At 48.0% G+C, this 14,563-nt stretch overlaps 1 protein-coding gene across 1 annotated transcript in view; it reads right to left on the bottom strand.

Annotated features, from left to right (window-relative positions):
• Positions 1-9,080, bottom strand: part of ABL1 (ABL proto-oncogene 1, non-receptor tyrosine kinase) — a 62,487-nt gene extending 53,407 nt beyond the window's left edge. Inside the window, 1 exon segment of the mRNA XM_044440070.1 lies at positions 8,830-9,080. Coding sequence (XP_044296005.1) covers positions 8,830-8,914 — 85 coding nt within the window. The 5' untranslated portion in view covers positions 8,915-9,080.
• Between the last annotated feature and the right edge of the window lie 5,483 nt (positions 9,081-14,563).

Consider the following 14,563-nt stretch of genomic DNA (forward strand, 5'->3'; position numbering starts at 1 on the left):
TTTTGTGTTTCCTTGTAACAGGATGTCCACGCATCATATTCTGCCCAAAATCTGTGTCCTCACACTGAACAGACCTTCCTGGGAACAGAATCTGGCTCAAGCAAACTGCAAAGCACACAAAGAACAACTCTTTCCAAGAACAAGAGCAAACGTCAATTCCTTGCCTCTTGTGCTGGGCTGGGCTGAGGGTACTGTAATACGACACTTGTTAGCCGACAGGAATGTCTGCCGATTCTAATGGTTAAGAGTTACAGAAACTGCTTCTACAGTTACTTTGCAAACAAAGGGGTTTCACTAGAATGCTCTCCCTCCCACCCCAGCTTCATCTGAGTTAAGTTTTACTAGGACTTTAAATAAAAGCTTTTTCTGCATGAAAAAGCAGCCTGTTCTTAAGAAATGAAATGAAATGAAGTAAAATAATAAAATGGCAAGGCCCTTTAAGCCTTTCTTTGGGGCATATGGATGAGGTCCCTTCTCAAGACCACGTCTGCACCAAGCTCCCACATCCGCTATGCCCCTTTTCATGGTGCAGCATGTGGGTGACGAGGAAGAGGAGGAGGAGGAGGAGAATGGGGGAAGGCTGCAGCTGCCAAACATTTGGTCCTTCCTGCCTCTTAAGATAATATTTACCAGGTGGAATGGAGTGGGAAGAAAGAGATGGCATATCCCTTTTGGAAGCAACACATGCAGAGTTTTGTTGAATTCCACAGTCTGATGCTAACGGATGGGTGTTGCTTGAGCTAGCCAAAACCAGTTAAAACTAAACCAAAACAAAAGCACAGCCCACAAAGCATATTTACTAATGGAACTTCAAAGATGCATGCATGTGAATTGTCTTGGCGCATGGTGCAGCTGCCAGGTAAGAAATTCTGGCATGGAATAAAGGGAAAAGATCATTGAAATGGCAAGGGACACAATTCCTTTGAACCCAAAGGTATTTTTATATTAAAAGTATCGTGTAGGTTATTACTCAGGAAAGATGACAGATGGCTTTCTGTCCGTCCATCCATCCTTCTTTCATTGATGTACAATAATACATAAATAATAACCAACTAATTTGGAGTCTTGTAGGCTTACTTGCCATAGTACAAAAATGTTCAAGGGCAGCTACAATGGATGAATGTAGCTCAGCCAACCTGGCCTGCTACTATAATTGAAAAGTTAATTAATTAATTTTTTACTATACCACCATTCATAACAAAAATCTCACAATGGTTTACATATTTTTTTAAAAAAACAATGCAAGTTAACAGTGATCTTGAACTTCTGAAAACGTCAGATCAGTGCAATGGTACAATGAAAAAAAATTTTTGAATGAACAATTCAGTAAAGAAAATGTAAGGGAAGGAACACTATTTTGGGTGGAGAAATTCACAGCAGGACCAGTGGTAGATTTAGGGTAGATAAAAGGAAGCCTCTAACTCAGTGATGACGAACCTTTGAGAGAGCAAGTGCCCAAACTGCAACCCAAAACCCACTTATCTATCGCAAAGTGCCAATCCTGCAATAAAACCTGAAGACTGAGGTTTTGGTTTAGAGAAAACAACTCACAGCCAGTCCAAGCATATCCTTGGCAGTGCACTGACTGGCTCAGACGAGTTGTGGCTAATGAGTCACGGCTTGTGACATCATCACCTGGTGTCGCTACTCCTTTCCGAGCATGCGCATGGCCCCTACGTGTGCAGTTATCCGATGCTCAGCTGCTGGGGCCATGCTGGGGGCACTTGACTTGCGTGCCGACAGAGAGGGCTCTGTGTGCCCACTGTGGCACACGTGCCATAGGTTCACCACCACGGTCCTAACTCCATGTCAAAGACCACAACCAATTTTGCCCTTGCTCAGAAACTCCAGTTCTGAGTTGCACAGGTACCTGAAAATGAGTCCTACTGAACACAGTGGAACTTACTTTCGAGAAAACATGCCTAGAACAACCTGCGCAAAAGTGCTTGGAAGACATTTAGCTTCAAATTTATACATGCTCTGCTCCTTACACAAACACTACAAGACTGGCACATTCACACAAAGGTTTTGCGTAGTAATACAAAACCAATCAGCAGGCATTCAGGTCAACCAGCGCAGCATAACAGCTATGAGTAAACACCTCTGCTCAGGTGTGTAACCCAGGAATGGGCAGAATTGTGCATCAGTAAACAAACGCGCTGCCTTCCCCGTGCTTGTTGCTTCTGCTTTTAGTCAACAGCCCAGATATACCCTGCTGTTATTCTGACATTCTTGCCTGAAACTCACAGTTTGCTGGGTGAGTGGCTGGCATGGAACAATCCAAGGCTACAGGTAGGGGCATTTCCTAGTCCTTCCTGGAGAAGCTGAATGCAGCCACTGCATGCATGGCACTTCCAATGGCCTTCCAAACTTCTTGTTAACTCTTGTTGTTTGCAAAGATATTGGCAAGATAAAGGGTTGGATCCAGGTTTGCACTGGGCAAACTGTGTTGATGAAAGTGAACTTTCCTGCTTCTAACTTTCCACAGCAGACTCCCCCCCCCGCCCCCCGAACAACGATATCCAGAATGCCAGAAGATCCTGTTGAATGCGGTCAGTTCTAGTGCGGGGGGAAATTCAGGTAAAGGGGCTTTGCATGCATGGAACTCTTCTGAGCAGAAGGCAGATCTTAGATTCAACCCGTAATATCTAATACATTACCATGTCCAATTAAACACAAAAGGAACCCCAGTTTAAACCCAGTGAGACTTTAACAGAGTAAACCAAGACACAGCACCCTCAGTTAAGAGGCCTGAGAAAGTTTTTGTCCATCACTTAAAGGAGAAGAGCAGAAGAACCAAGCCTTCATGTTCAGTTTGTGGGCTTCCCAAAAGATACCTGCCTGGACACCATGGAAAGCCCAGCGTGGGACCAAATAAGCCGTGGATCGGATCCTGGAAAGCTTGCCTTATATTCTGAGGATGGCTTCCTGGGCACTACCTTGCTAGTGCAGGGGAATCTTGTGCAAGTCATGGTAGCTTCCGGGTGTGTTGAACAACTTCCACCACCCCCAGCCAATGTGTTCACTGGCCACGCTGGTTCTGGAGCTGCAGTCTGGCACAAGGGGAAGGCACCAGGCTGGGAGAGGTTGTGGCGGGAAAAACCCGCAACCCACAGGCCAGTTTTCTTAGCCCCCATAGCCACCGCTCTTCAGAACATGGTTTCCAATTGCAGGGGAAGTACATGAGCCAGGAGGTGCTGCTCTGTTGCAAAGCTTTACAATCACAGGAAAGTCAGGGCTTTTCTGTCCATCAGGCAGGGTGTACCCCGTGCCCTGGGCTGCTTCCACCCCCCCAACAACAATGCACTCTCCCGCTGCAGCTGGGTAAACGCTGCAGAAGGACAGGGGCTGACACCATTTCCTGAAGCACCACCCACCAGAAACCTTGGTTCGGGGGCCTCTCAGAGCACTGGGTTGACTGACCCCCTAAGAAGCTAGCTACAAAGAGCTTCAGGCAATTTACTGGCGTGCCAAGTTATGGACCTTGTTTGGTATGCGAAGCTCATATTTTAGCAATTCACCACACCTCCTGCTTCTCATTCCTGTCTGCAGAACAGCTGTACGAGGCTTGGGGGTTTGCGTTCGATTCCCCATCCGGGCTGTGACTAACAAAATGGAGCTCTCTCACCTATTCACAACAGTCATTTGAGGAACAATTTTCCTGCAGGCGATGGCGGCGGTGACAAAGGTGTCAAAGATCCGTGCCACAATGGAGAAATTTGGATCTGGCTTAGGGAGCACCCATGCTCAGAACTCTACAACTGACTACAAGCACATGTTGCTTCCCAATGGATCAAACTTGCTACAAATACAAGGGGTTCGGCCTCAGACTGGCTCTTGAGTTCAGCTTTGCATTAAAGCACAATACTGAATGGTAAGATGCATGTATAGTGGAAAACAATGACAATGTCTCATGGGTGGAGACACCACTCTGAAGACCCACTCTGGTAACCCCCAGCCTAACTGACATTAGTGCCAGGGGGCTTCTGAGGCTGAGTTTGGGTTTGGCACAGGCTTACAAGGGGGAAGGAAGTCTCTTCAATAGCCTTCAAAGCCCTGAACAACCAGGACCAGGCGAAATGGCCATTTTGCCTCTGTGTTCTCCCCAAAGCAGGACAGGGGAGATCTGAGGAGGCCGGGGACTTAGGGGCACGGTCAGAGTCACCCCCCTAGAAGTCGAGGGGCTCCTCAGGGCATTGGATGTTACAAAGGTGCCAGGCCCTAACGGGTTACAGCCGAGAGTACTTAGAGAGTTGGCAGGGGTTCTTTCACGCCTGCTGGTCTCCATTTTTGAGACCTCGTGGAGAACGGGTAAAGTTCCAGAGGACTGGAGGGTGGCATCAGTGGTCCCAATTTTCAAAAAGGGTAGTAGAAGGGACATGGGGAATACAGACCAGTTAGCCTTAGGTCCATTGTAGGAAAAACAGTGGAAAGGCTCATAATAGCGAGAGATCTAGTGATGCTAGATAGGGAAGGGAGGCTGGCAGCCACACAACACGGCTTCCGCAAAAACAGGTCCTGCCAGACAAACCTTGTGGAATTCTATGACAAGGTTTCGAGATGGCTAGATGGAGGGGATGCAGTGGATGTGGTATACCTGGGTTTCAGCAAGGCCTTTGGCAAAGTGCCCCATGATATCCTGGTGGAGAAGCTGAGGAGTTTTGAGATAGAGGTGAACAGTCTGCTGATCAAATTCCCAGATGATACTAAAACAGGGGCAGTGGCCACAACTGAGGAGCAGATACTCCAGATCCAAAAGGATCTGGACAGACTATGGAAGTGGGCAGGAGACAACAGGATGGCGTCCAGTGTGGATAATTGCAAGGTCTTGCACTTGGGGCATAGGAATAGCTGTCATAAGTACAGGTTAGGTGACAAGTGGCTGGAGAGCAGCACTTGTGAAAGGGACCTCGGGGTGCTGGTTGACTGCAGGCTAAACATGAGTCAGCAGTGTGATGCAGTGGTCAAGAGGGCGAACACCACCCTTGGTTGCATAGCCAGAAGTGTGGCTTCTAGATCAAGAGAGGCATTACTGCCACTCTATACAACTCTGATGCGCCCACAACTGGAGTATTGTGTTCAATTCTGGGACCCTCATTACAAGAGGGATATAGCCAGGTTGGAATCAGTGCAGCGAAGGGCCACAAGGTTGGTGGCCAGTTTGCAGGGGAAGCCATATGAGGCGAGACTGAGGGAACTGGGACTTTTCAGGCAGGAGGAGAGGAGATTCAGAGAGGATCTGTTGGAGACATACAGGTATGTGAGGGGGTGTCACATGGAGATGGGTAGAGACCTGTTCTCCCCTGCAGAGGAAGGCAGGACACACTCCAATGGAGCCAAGCTCAGGGAACCAAGGTTCAGTTTGGATGCCAGGAACCACTTCCTGACAGTTAGGGCCCCGAGGGTATGGAATGAGCTTCCATGGGAGGCGGTTGAGCCCCCATCAGTGAGGGTGTTCAAGGATAGGCTAGACATGCACATGGTGGGCATGTCGTGATCAGAGCCGGCTGGAGTCGGGGGTCAGACTAGATGGCCCGGGAGGCCCCTTCTGACTTGCGCTGTTTCTAAGTACTGGCGCTTTAAACTGAGATTGGACAAAAATGGGTAACCAATGTAACTGCAATATGTTCCAGCCACCTAGTGCTCTGTGCGCTTCCAGCAGCTGGATTTTTCATCCAGGTGAAGCAGCCCTACAGAGCTGTCTGGTCAAGAAGGTCAATGAGATCTTGGATGCGAACACAAACTCAGAGGAAGGTACACAATCCCAGCTCAGCTTACAAGAGAAGGCTCTGGGCTTACTTCTGATGCAATCAAATTCAGTAACGGGGAATGCTGACGGTGCTCCAAAGAAGAGCACCTGAAAATATCTGCTTTTCTTTAGTTAAAGGATGTTCAAACACTTTCTCGTGAACATGAAGTAACCCTCACAAAATGGGAGTTTCAGCAGTCATTTGGAAGACAAACACACCTTTCCATACCCAGCCCTAAGCCAGAAACCCATCTGTGACCTTGGTAGGTGAATATAAGCTGCCCAAACTCTTTTCCTCCATCACATCCAGCTGACTCCCTCCAATATTCCAGAGCTTGGAATGTCAGTTCACAAATGGAGCCCTTTCTTCCCCATGCCTTCAAAGACTGGAAGCTTGAGCGGGATTCTAATCCACAACACCTTCTGGGAGTCTTTGAGGAGTCACAGCACTCCAGGTTGGCTTAGCTTACCATAAATTAACATCGCACACACATCCACACACCTGGAATTTATCTGATAGGTATGATATGTATCATGTTTTTGTATGGGCTTGTTTTCTAAGCTGCCATGAAGCCATTAATATGTGGGGGGGGGGGAAGAGAACAAATAGTTGGATACTCAGTGCTGTTGAACACATGCTGGGACAAGAGAAAAAAATGGAAAAGAAAGGAAGGGAATCAACATGAGCTGGTGCACGGAGGAGCTAGGAAAGAAAGCAGAAGCACTGTACAAATGAAACCATAGCAGTGATAGCAGGGAAAGCATTTTTGTGCCACCCCCACGCCTTTGTGGAAAGCCCTTCCCAGGAGGATTTTCCTGGTATCTTACTGTAGATGCCAGAAGTCAGATCGAGTCTTTGTTTTCCAACAGGTGTTTAAAACATGGATTGCTTTGATTACAAATAGTGAGGAGCTGGCACCAACATGTTTAAAATTGCACTACTCTGATACTTCTATGAAGGTGTTTTTGTTTGGTTGCTTTGTTTTGATAGTAAACTGCCCTGAAGGAAGAAGCCGGTGGGGAGGGACACAAATACAGCCAATAACGAAATGACTATTTTGCATTCGGATGCTTGGCTGCCACTGGAGGCTAACAATAACGTTTATTGATGTTGTGAGCCGCCCCAAGGCTTATTGCGATGGGGAGGCATAGAAATGTTTTAAATAAATAAATAACAGGCTTCCGCTGCCAGGAATCTGCAGGGAGAGATGCTTTGCTTCCTGAGGTACAGCATCTTTGCAGCAGTCCATCAACTCCCCTATGGACCGCTTTTTGTGGAGGATGGAGGAGAAGGACCGAAAGCTGAGGGTGCGAATGCTTCAGCTCTGGGGACTCTGACGCACTGATGACTAAATGGCCCCATCCATCTTTCTAACCGCTTGAATAGGAAAACTGCCTGGTCATATTTAGAAATGGGGGAAAGGTCATGATTTTTAGGAGCCAAATTTGCTTTCTGTGGGTGTCCTGAATTTTTTCAGTACTGCCCAAGCCAAATGCTTTTTTAATGAGAGTTTCTTTACATTTGATTCTGACAGGCAGGAATGTGGTTTTTTGCCTCCCTAGCCCTGACAGCAGATTCCACTTGGCCTCCCAACACATTGAGGCCTACCTAATTAATCATCCCATAAAGATGGCATAATATTGGACAAACAACGCCTTAAAGTAAAATTGGCTGGAAATTGTGAGGAAAGAAAGAAACTTTTCCTTTCCTTTGCACTGAAAGCACAACTGAACAACCCAGGCAGCCTCAAATAGATTCAAAAAAGTAATTTCTCAATTCAGAAAGATTTACAAGAGGACTACAATTTCATCCCAGGGGTATTTTTAGAAGCTTTATGATCAACTTTTTCAAAATTTTAGTTTCTCATGGAGAATTCTCTGGCCCGGCTTCAACTCTCAAGCAGGAGAGCACACGGACTGGTTCAGGAGAGGCACGTGACCTCGTTTCCACTTTCTAAACTGACGAACGAGAAAGCGGTCTGGCATTGTGTGATGTTTACATGTGAGTGGCGTCCAAAAGCCTCGGCCAAGCCACTGTCCAAAGCCCTGGAAAAAAACAAAAGCCATGGTCCGCCTAAAAAGACCTGACCATGCCAGGAGAGATATCCTGGGCAGGAAAAAATACTGTTGCTCAATGCAGAAATGCAGAATTGGGATATTAAGTAACTAGCTCAAGTCCATATATAATCCGTGGCAGAATTAAAATGGAATTCTGACCCTCAGTGTTCCAAACCAAGGCCACAATTAGCATTATACCAATCCTTCCCTCTCTCGGTGTGTATTAACTAGTCTTTCCCAACCTGGAGCCCTCCAGATGGATTGGACTATAAATCCCATAATGCCCAGTCACTGGCCATGCTAAAACTGCCATTTCTCTCCAAACTCTCATGCAGCTTTGAAGGTCACACTCCACAACCACATAGAAGAAAGCATTTATGAAGTTTTTGTAGATGGCCTCCGAAGAACTTTCAAGATGCAAATAAATACGCAAAGCAAAAAGCTAATCAACAGTTGCCATCAAACACATGAACGCACAAAACTAGCCAGCTTTTCAGATAAATTAACTTCAATCTTTTTTCAAGACTGACTTATTTTAAAATCATTTTGCTCATCCGTCTGGCTTTTCCCCCCTCTATGAAAGGCCTCTAAACAGTCTAAACAGAAAGGAGCCCAAGGCACGGAGATATGGTTTGGCTTAGCCGACTGTCATGCGGCTCTCTTGATAGCCCTCAGCCATAAATGGAAAAGAAGCAGACCCACGTTTGTATATGGCAGATAATAAAAATCACCTGGCCTGGCAGATGCTTGGACTGCACCTAGTTTCCGTCTTGCCTTCTTCTCCTCTCCCAGGACATCAAACAATCAAGTACAGAAGAACTTTGGGGAAGGACCATGAGAAAGCCCCCCAACCAGCCCCCCAGCAACGCAGCTGATCCTCTCCGAAAGCTGAGGAGTGCAATTCAGCAGAGGCCTAAGCAAAGGGAATCCAGGCAGAAAAAGGTTCCCTAAGACAGAGGAATGATCCATCTCCTACCCATGGGAGAAGCAGTCCACTGAAATGGCCACAGGGCCGAACTTACCTTCCAAGTAACAGCTGGAGGATGAGGAGAGTCCTTTTTTTGACTTGCAGCCCACCAATTTCAGACAAATCTCCAACATTTTCATAGGTCAGAGGAAAGGCCTTGCTTTTACGCTCTCTCCCCCCCCCCCCGGCTCCTTTTCTCCAGAAAACTTCACAAGCACACAAAGTTCCCGGCTCCAAAAAGCTTAGAAATCCAGCCTTCCTCAAACCGTTAACTCAGGAAGCCAAAACAACCAATCATCCATTTTTTACATACTCCATTGTGCCTCTCCCTCCACATTTTAAAAACTTTTCTTTTCACATCCCTCGGGGTTCCTCGCTTCGGCTAGGAAGGCGGGCGGTAGAGAAAGACGGCAGCGCTTGTGAAGAGAGAGCCGCGAGGAGTTACTTGGAGCAAAAGCTCCAGAATTCTGCCATTCCACCCGCCGGCTCCGCTCTCTGTGCAGACGGAGGCTGCTTGCTTGAACTGCCAACAAAGGGCCCCCTTCAGGCTCGGGTTGTCTGACTTCGTGACATCAAGAAACGCAAGGAACGCCTACCAGTCACTTAACCCCTCACGGCTTTGCTGTTCTGGGGTAGAGGGTCAACCGGGCCCCCCGGGGAATGCTGGTCGCCCTTTGGGAGCTTCTGAAGGTCCGAGTGATTGCGTGCACGAGAAAGAGCAGCAGATGTCCTCTGAAGGGAGGAGAAAGGAACGCGGTGCAAGGACAGAGTTCTAACACCGGGTGGGACGCAGGAACAGGAGAAGCTGAGTCCAGCCCTCAGCCCCTCTAGCCCAGTATGGCTGACACTGACCGGCAGGGGCTATCTAAGCTGTCATGCCTGGTTCTTTCCCTGCTGGGCACAGCACCCAGAATGTCTGCCTGTGAAGCATGCATCTTCCCCTAATCCATGCCGCCAAGATTCCCTAGAAGATCGCGGAATCACAGAGTTGGAAGGCACCACTGAAGCCATGCGCAGTGCAGGAATTCTGCTTACTGCATCATTAGCAGGTAGCTGCCCAGGTTTTGCTTAAGTGCCTTCCATCTGGTCCCAGTGTAGGAAGGAGAGAATACTATGATGTAAATAATACCATAAAACAACAAGAAAAGCCCATGGATTTCTCTGCTGAATTCACAAAGCATAAACTACCCAGCTGAAAGAGTCAGCAACATTCCTCTTTCAAGTTGTTTTCCAGAAATAATCAAGCACAATAAATCATAACAAAATAGACCACAAACGATGCAGGGATTAATTAAAGATAATTTCTGGAAGGCAGGAATGGTGTAATTTACAGGAGAAGGTACCGAAACCAAATTGTACCTGGCATCTTCCTATTTAAGGAGAATCACTAACACCAATCATGTTACACGACTGCCTGATTCAAAAGTGGATTGATTATGCTAACTATGTAGCAGGGGATGTTACTAAAACTTTCAGAGCCAGAAAGGTAATGAAAGGTGGCCACATTTTGAAAAACACACCCACAAAATTCCGTGATCGCCATGATTAATATAAAAGAAAAAAAAAGCAAAATTAATATAAAAGGAGAAATCGCAGCATTACTACAAACCATAAAAAGAATGGATGAAAGGGTTGGTGTGGCTTGGTGGTGAGCGGGAACCTGGGCAATCCAGGTTCAAGTCCCCACTTGGCCATGAATCTCACTGGGTGACTTTGTGCCAGTCACCTAAACCCCCCTGAGTTCTGCACAAGAGAGAAAAAAAGTGGGATATAAATTCAAAGTCATAATAATAATATTCTGTATCACTGTAATAAACACCATAAACATGTACTGCAGCATAAGAAGAAGTGGTCAGCTACATCACATGAAATCCTCTACTTCCCTTACAGTCTAGGAAGACCACCATGCTGTTAAGAGCAGCTGGGCCATTATTTGATATCAAATTGCCCTGGGCGACAGGCGTGTCTTCCCGAAGCCACAAAGAGGACAGCACTGGTGCCTGGCCGGCTTCCTAAGGACAGCATTCCCCAATGCAAGGCTGTCACAGCTGCCCTACCACCCCGAGAGCTCTTCTCTTGGTGGCACGGACAGAAAACGGCCTCTGAAACCGACACCAGGGATCAGGTAGGTTCATATGGAGAGAGGACGTCTTTGAGGACCCTGAGCCCTGTGGGGCTGGATAGGGTACGACTGGCACTTGAATTTGGCCAATAAACAATAGCAAGATGACCCTGCCCACATTCTTACAATCTAAGGACACGGCAAAAAGTTCTTATGATACGGCAAAAAGCTCTTATGATACGTGCTCTTTCTAGCAGGGGAGGGTGAGCAAGCCACTCCTGCTGTCCCTCCTCAAAACAGCTGGCCTCCCTCTTGCTGTGATGTTCTTCTTGGGAGGAAAGGGCACTGTGGCCTGCTAGCCGTCACAGGGCCAGGGCCAGCCCCGGTGGGAAAGGACTCCTCCTAGTGCAAGGGAAAGGAAAGACCTCTGCGCAGCCAGGATGGGAAGAATCAGCACCAACCGACCAGTGTCCGCTTCAGAACGGAAGCCATAGTTCCTTGAGCACAACCAGGTGCTCGACCTGGAATAAAAAGGGCTGCCGTGACTTTTGAGCAATGCCTTCATCAGCGGGCAAGGCTGAGCAGAAACCCAGGGTGCGGAGAATGTCAAACGGCAGGAAAACGGAGCATTATGTAACGCGGAGCGTGGAGCAGTTCTGGCCCGCGTCAACGAGAAAACAGTTCTGGGAAATGTGATGCGGTCACTTTGTAGGGAGTGTCAGAAGAGCATACTCTAAAACTGAGCCATTCTGAGTTCTTCTGCCTCCCATACTTTCCATAGCATGAGGTTTCTTCACAACTGCAGCTGTAGGAATGCAGAATTCCAGAAGAATTCCAGTGGAATTACTAAATGGGATTACTAAGACCGCCCCCGTTAACGCTCCAGAGAGCTGAACAAGGTTAACACACTCAGCGCCAATCGAATGAGGAAGAAATGGTTATTTCAAGAGCTTGATAATATGCATCATTCATAACTTCCTACCCTCAAGACAAGCATAAATTAGACCACTGACGGCCAAAGCACACTTCATTTCCACTGCTTAGAAGCAAACCAAAATGGGGGTGCTGATGTTGGGTGGGCCAATTTGATCTTCTCAGTTTGCTTTAGAAGAACACAGACAATTCCATCTGGCTTCTTGGATACCAAGCCAGGGCTTCTTTCTCTGTTTGACTTTTTCTTTTTGCCCAATAGCTGCTGCGGCTGGGACATAACACTCTTGTTGTTGGAGGTCTCAACTGACTGCTGCAGAGGACTTTTCAATAGTCCTAGGGCCTCAGGTTGCCCACCAGTGATCCAGGCCAAGGACAGCGGGTCTGTTTCCCCTGGAGTCATTCAGTTCGGCCAGTAATAGTTCAGGGGCTGGATCTCTCTTGGACGGTCAGGCTCCTGAAGGAGGCTCAAATACAGGTTCTTTCAAGAGGCAGACTGGCATGGATAGTGGAGCAGGTCAAACCAGAACAACAGGCCCACTTGACAAAGCTCTTGGCAAGGTGTCATCAAAGGATAATGTGGATTAGAAAGCAACTGAGCCAAGAGACCTGTTGTAAAGATGCTTTTAAGTGGCAGGCCTGTCAGCTCAAATGCGGGCAATCCTGCACACAGTTTAAAATAAGCCAAGTGACCACTCACAGTGTCAGTAACAGTGAAGCGCTGGTTGCAGACTTTCTACCTTTTATGGCCATTTGACCCCACTGTTTCTATCTTCCGCATTATTCCTTGTGCCCATGTGAATATTCCTACCAAGTGAAGATGGCACTTTGTGTCTGCGACCCAGTACACTCTCGTCCGTGGCATCCCAGGCCACAAGCAACCTGTTCAAGTCTTGGTTCTGACGCAGTTCACCTGGAAGGGGTTGTGTGTGGTGCCCCGGGGATGTCCCTATCTAACGGACAGGGTAGGGGGTGACCTGTTAACCTCTGCATTAGACCAATCTTCCCTGACAAGACATTTTGGGAGACCTGACCACTGGCTCTGCTGACTGAGGTTGAGAGCTGAAGTCCAGAACATCTGGAGGGCACCCAGCTGGGGGACACTGAATGCACTAGGGAGCCCGCATCCTTTGGCCAGACATTAAATTTAAGCCCTGCAAATGGAAATTAGGTCTTTATTCCTGATTAGGTGGATACTTATGCAATGCAAATTGCTAAAAACGCTCTGTATTTATTTAAAGATTTCACATGCTGTCCAATACCAGAGTCTCTGGATGGCTAACAAACAAACAAACAAACAAACAAAACCATGGTACCATACAGTGTACAATCAAGCAGTGATCCTAATTATCTATTTAAAAAATATACGCAGTTCCTCAGCACATTGCTTCACCTTGCTGTAAAAATAAGAACTTCACCACTACATAGGCACACACATGTACAAGTTCCCTGTTTTTGTCTGACAGATGCTGAATGATGCAGAGATATGCATTCACCTCCGAGGCAGGAGAACTAAGCATGATTTTCAGTGGGGAGGCAACAGTTAAATGAAGTCTTTCCAGAGGAAAGGACCAGGCCTAACAGATCAAATTACTGTTGAGGAGGGGGTGGAAGGAGAGAAAGAGGGGAGAGGGAGAAGGGAAAAAAGAGAAATATGTGGAATGGTTGCACAAAGCATTAGACCCAGCAGGAATCTGGGCTGAACAAGGAGGAGCCAGTACCTTCCAAAGTTATCTTCAAGGCCCCTGGAATACACATGTGTGCATGTGTGCACACTCATACACAGCTATCCAGAACTTTCCACCAAAGGACATAAAAGAAACGCACGGCCTGCATGCCAGAGCAGGCTCCTGAGCAGTGACGGCAAAATTATTAGAGAATGAACTCAAGCGGTTGAGTTCCTCTTGTTTCTCAAACCCCCATTTAATTGCAAGCCGTTTTGTCCCAAAAGGTTATTCAAACAATCATTCAGCCGGAGAAACAAATCCAGCAGTGTGTACTTTTGCTTGATGACTGGTTCAGCCCTTCACATATACATGGAGGTCAAAACAGATGAGCGGACAAGAGAATATAGAACCGTGCCCCTGACCTTAGCCGAAAGGGGCACGGGCCTGAGAGGGCTCCGGGCCGGCGCCAGCTCCAGGACTGGAGGGCCCCGGCCAGGGCTCCCTCAATGGCTCCTGCCCCTCGGGGAGCCCACCTTTGCCCGGCAGACCCGGAAGCAGTGGGCAAGCACACCTCTGCTCTTCTCCACTTCCACCTGGACCAGAGCAAAAGAGGTGACCCAGCAGGTTGCCATGGTGAAGAGGGGGAGAAGCAGCTCCAGGGGGCCCTTGCTGGGATGCAAGAACACAAGAGCCTGAGAAAAGGCCTGCTGGATCAGACCCAAGGTCCATCCAGTGGAGCACCCCACACACACCGTGCCAGACCAGCAGCCCCTCAAGTCCGGGAGGGGGCTGGACTCCAAGCTCCTCCGCAAGGGGTCCGTGCAGCCATGCTCCTGCTGGTGGAGGCGGCAGCACACAGTCAGCAAGGTTCAGGGCCTCGGTGGCCCCGACCGTGCCCCATCCTGGATGCTGGCCCTGCCCAGTCAACCCACCCCATGATGCAGAAAAGCCCAGTCTAAATCTTACTGTCGAAGCCAGCCCAGGACAAAGGGCCAGCTGACTCGTGAGCCAGACCAAGAATGCATACTGCACCCCATCCTTTCTTTGCTAAAGCACTGCCTCCGTTTTCGCCTCCTGCAGGTCTAGGGAAACGGTTGCAGCATGAGTACACCCAGTTGTCCTTCTACAGG

The sequence above is a fragment of the Varanus komodoensis genome, unplaced genomic scaffold, assembly GCF_004798865.1.
Source record: "Varanus komodoensis strain SLA01 unplaced genomic scaffold, ASM479886v1 scaffold36, whole genome shotgun sequence".
NCBI classification, from domain to species: domain Eukaryota; kingdom Metazoa; phylum Chordata; class Lepidosauria; order Squamata; family Varanidae; genus Varanus; species Varanus komodoensis.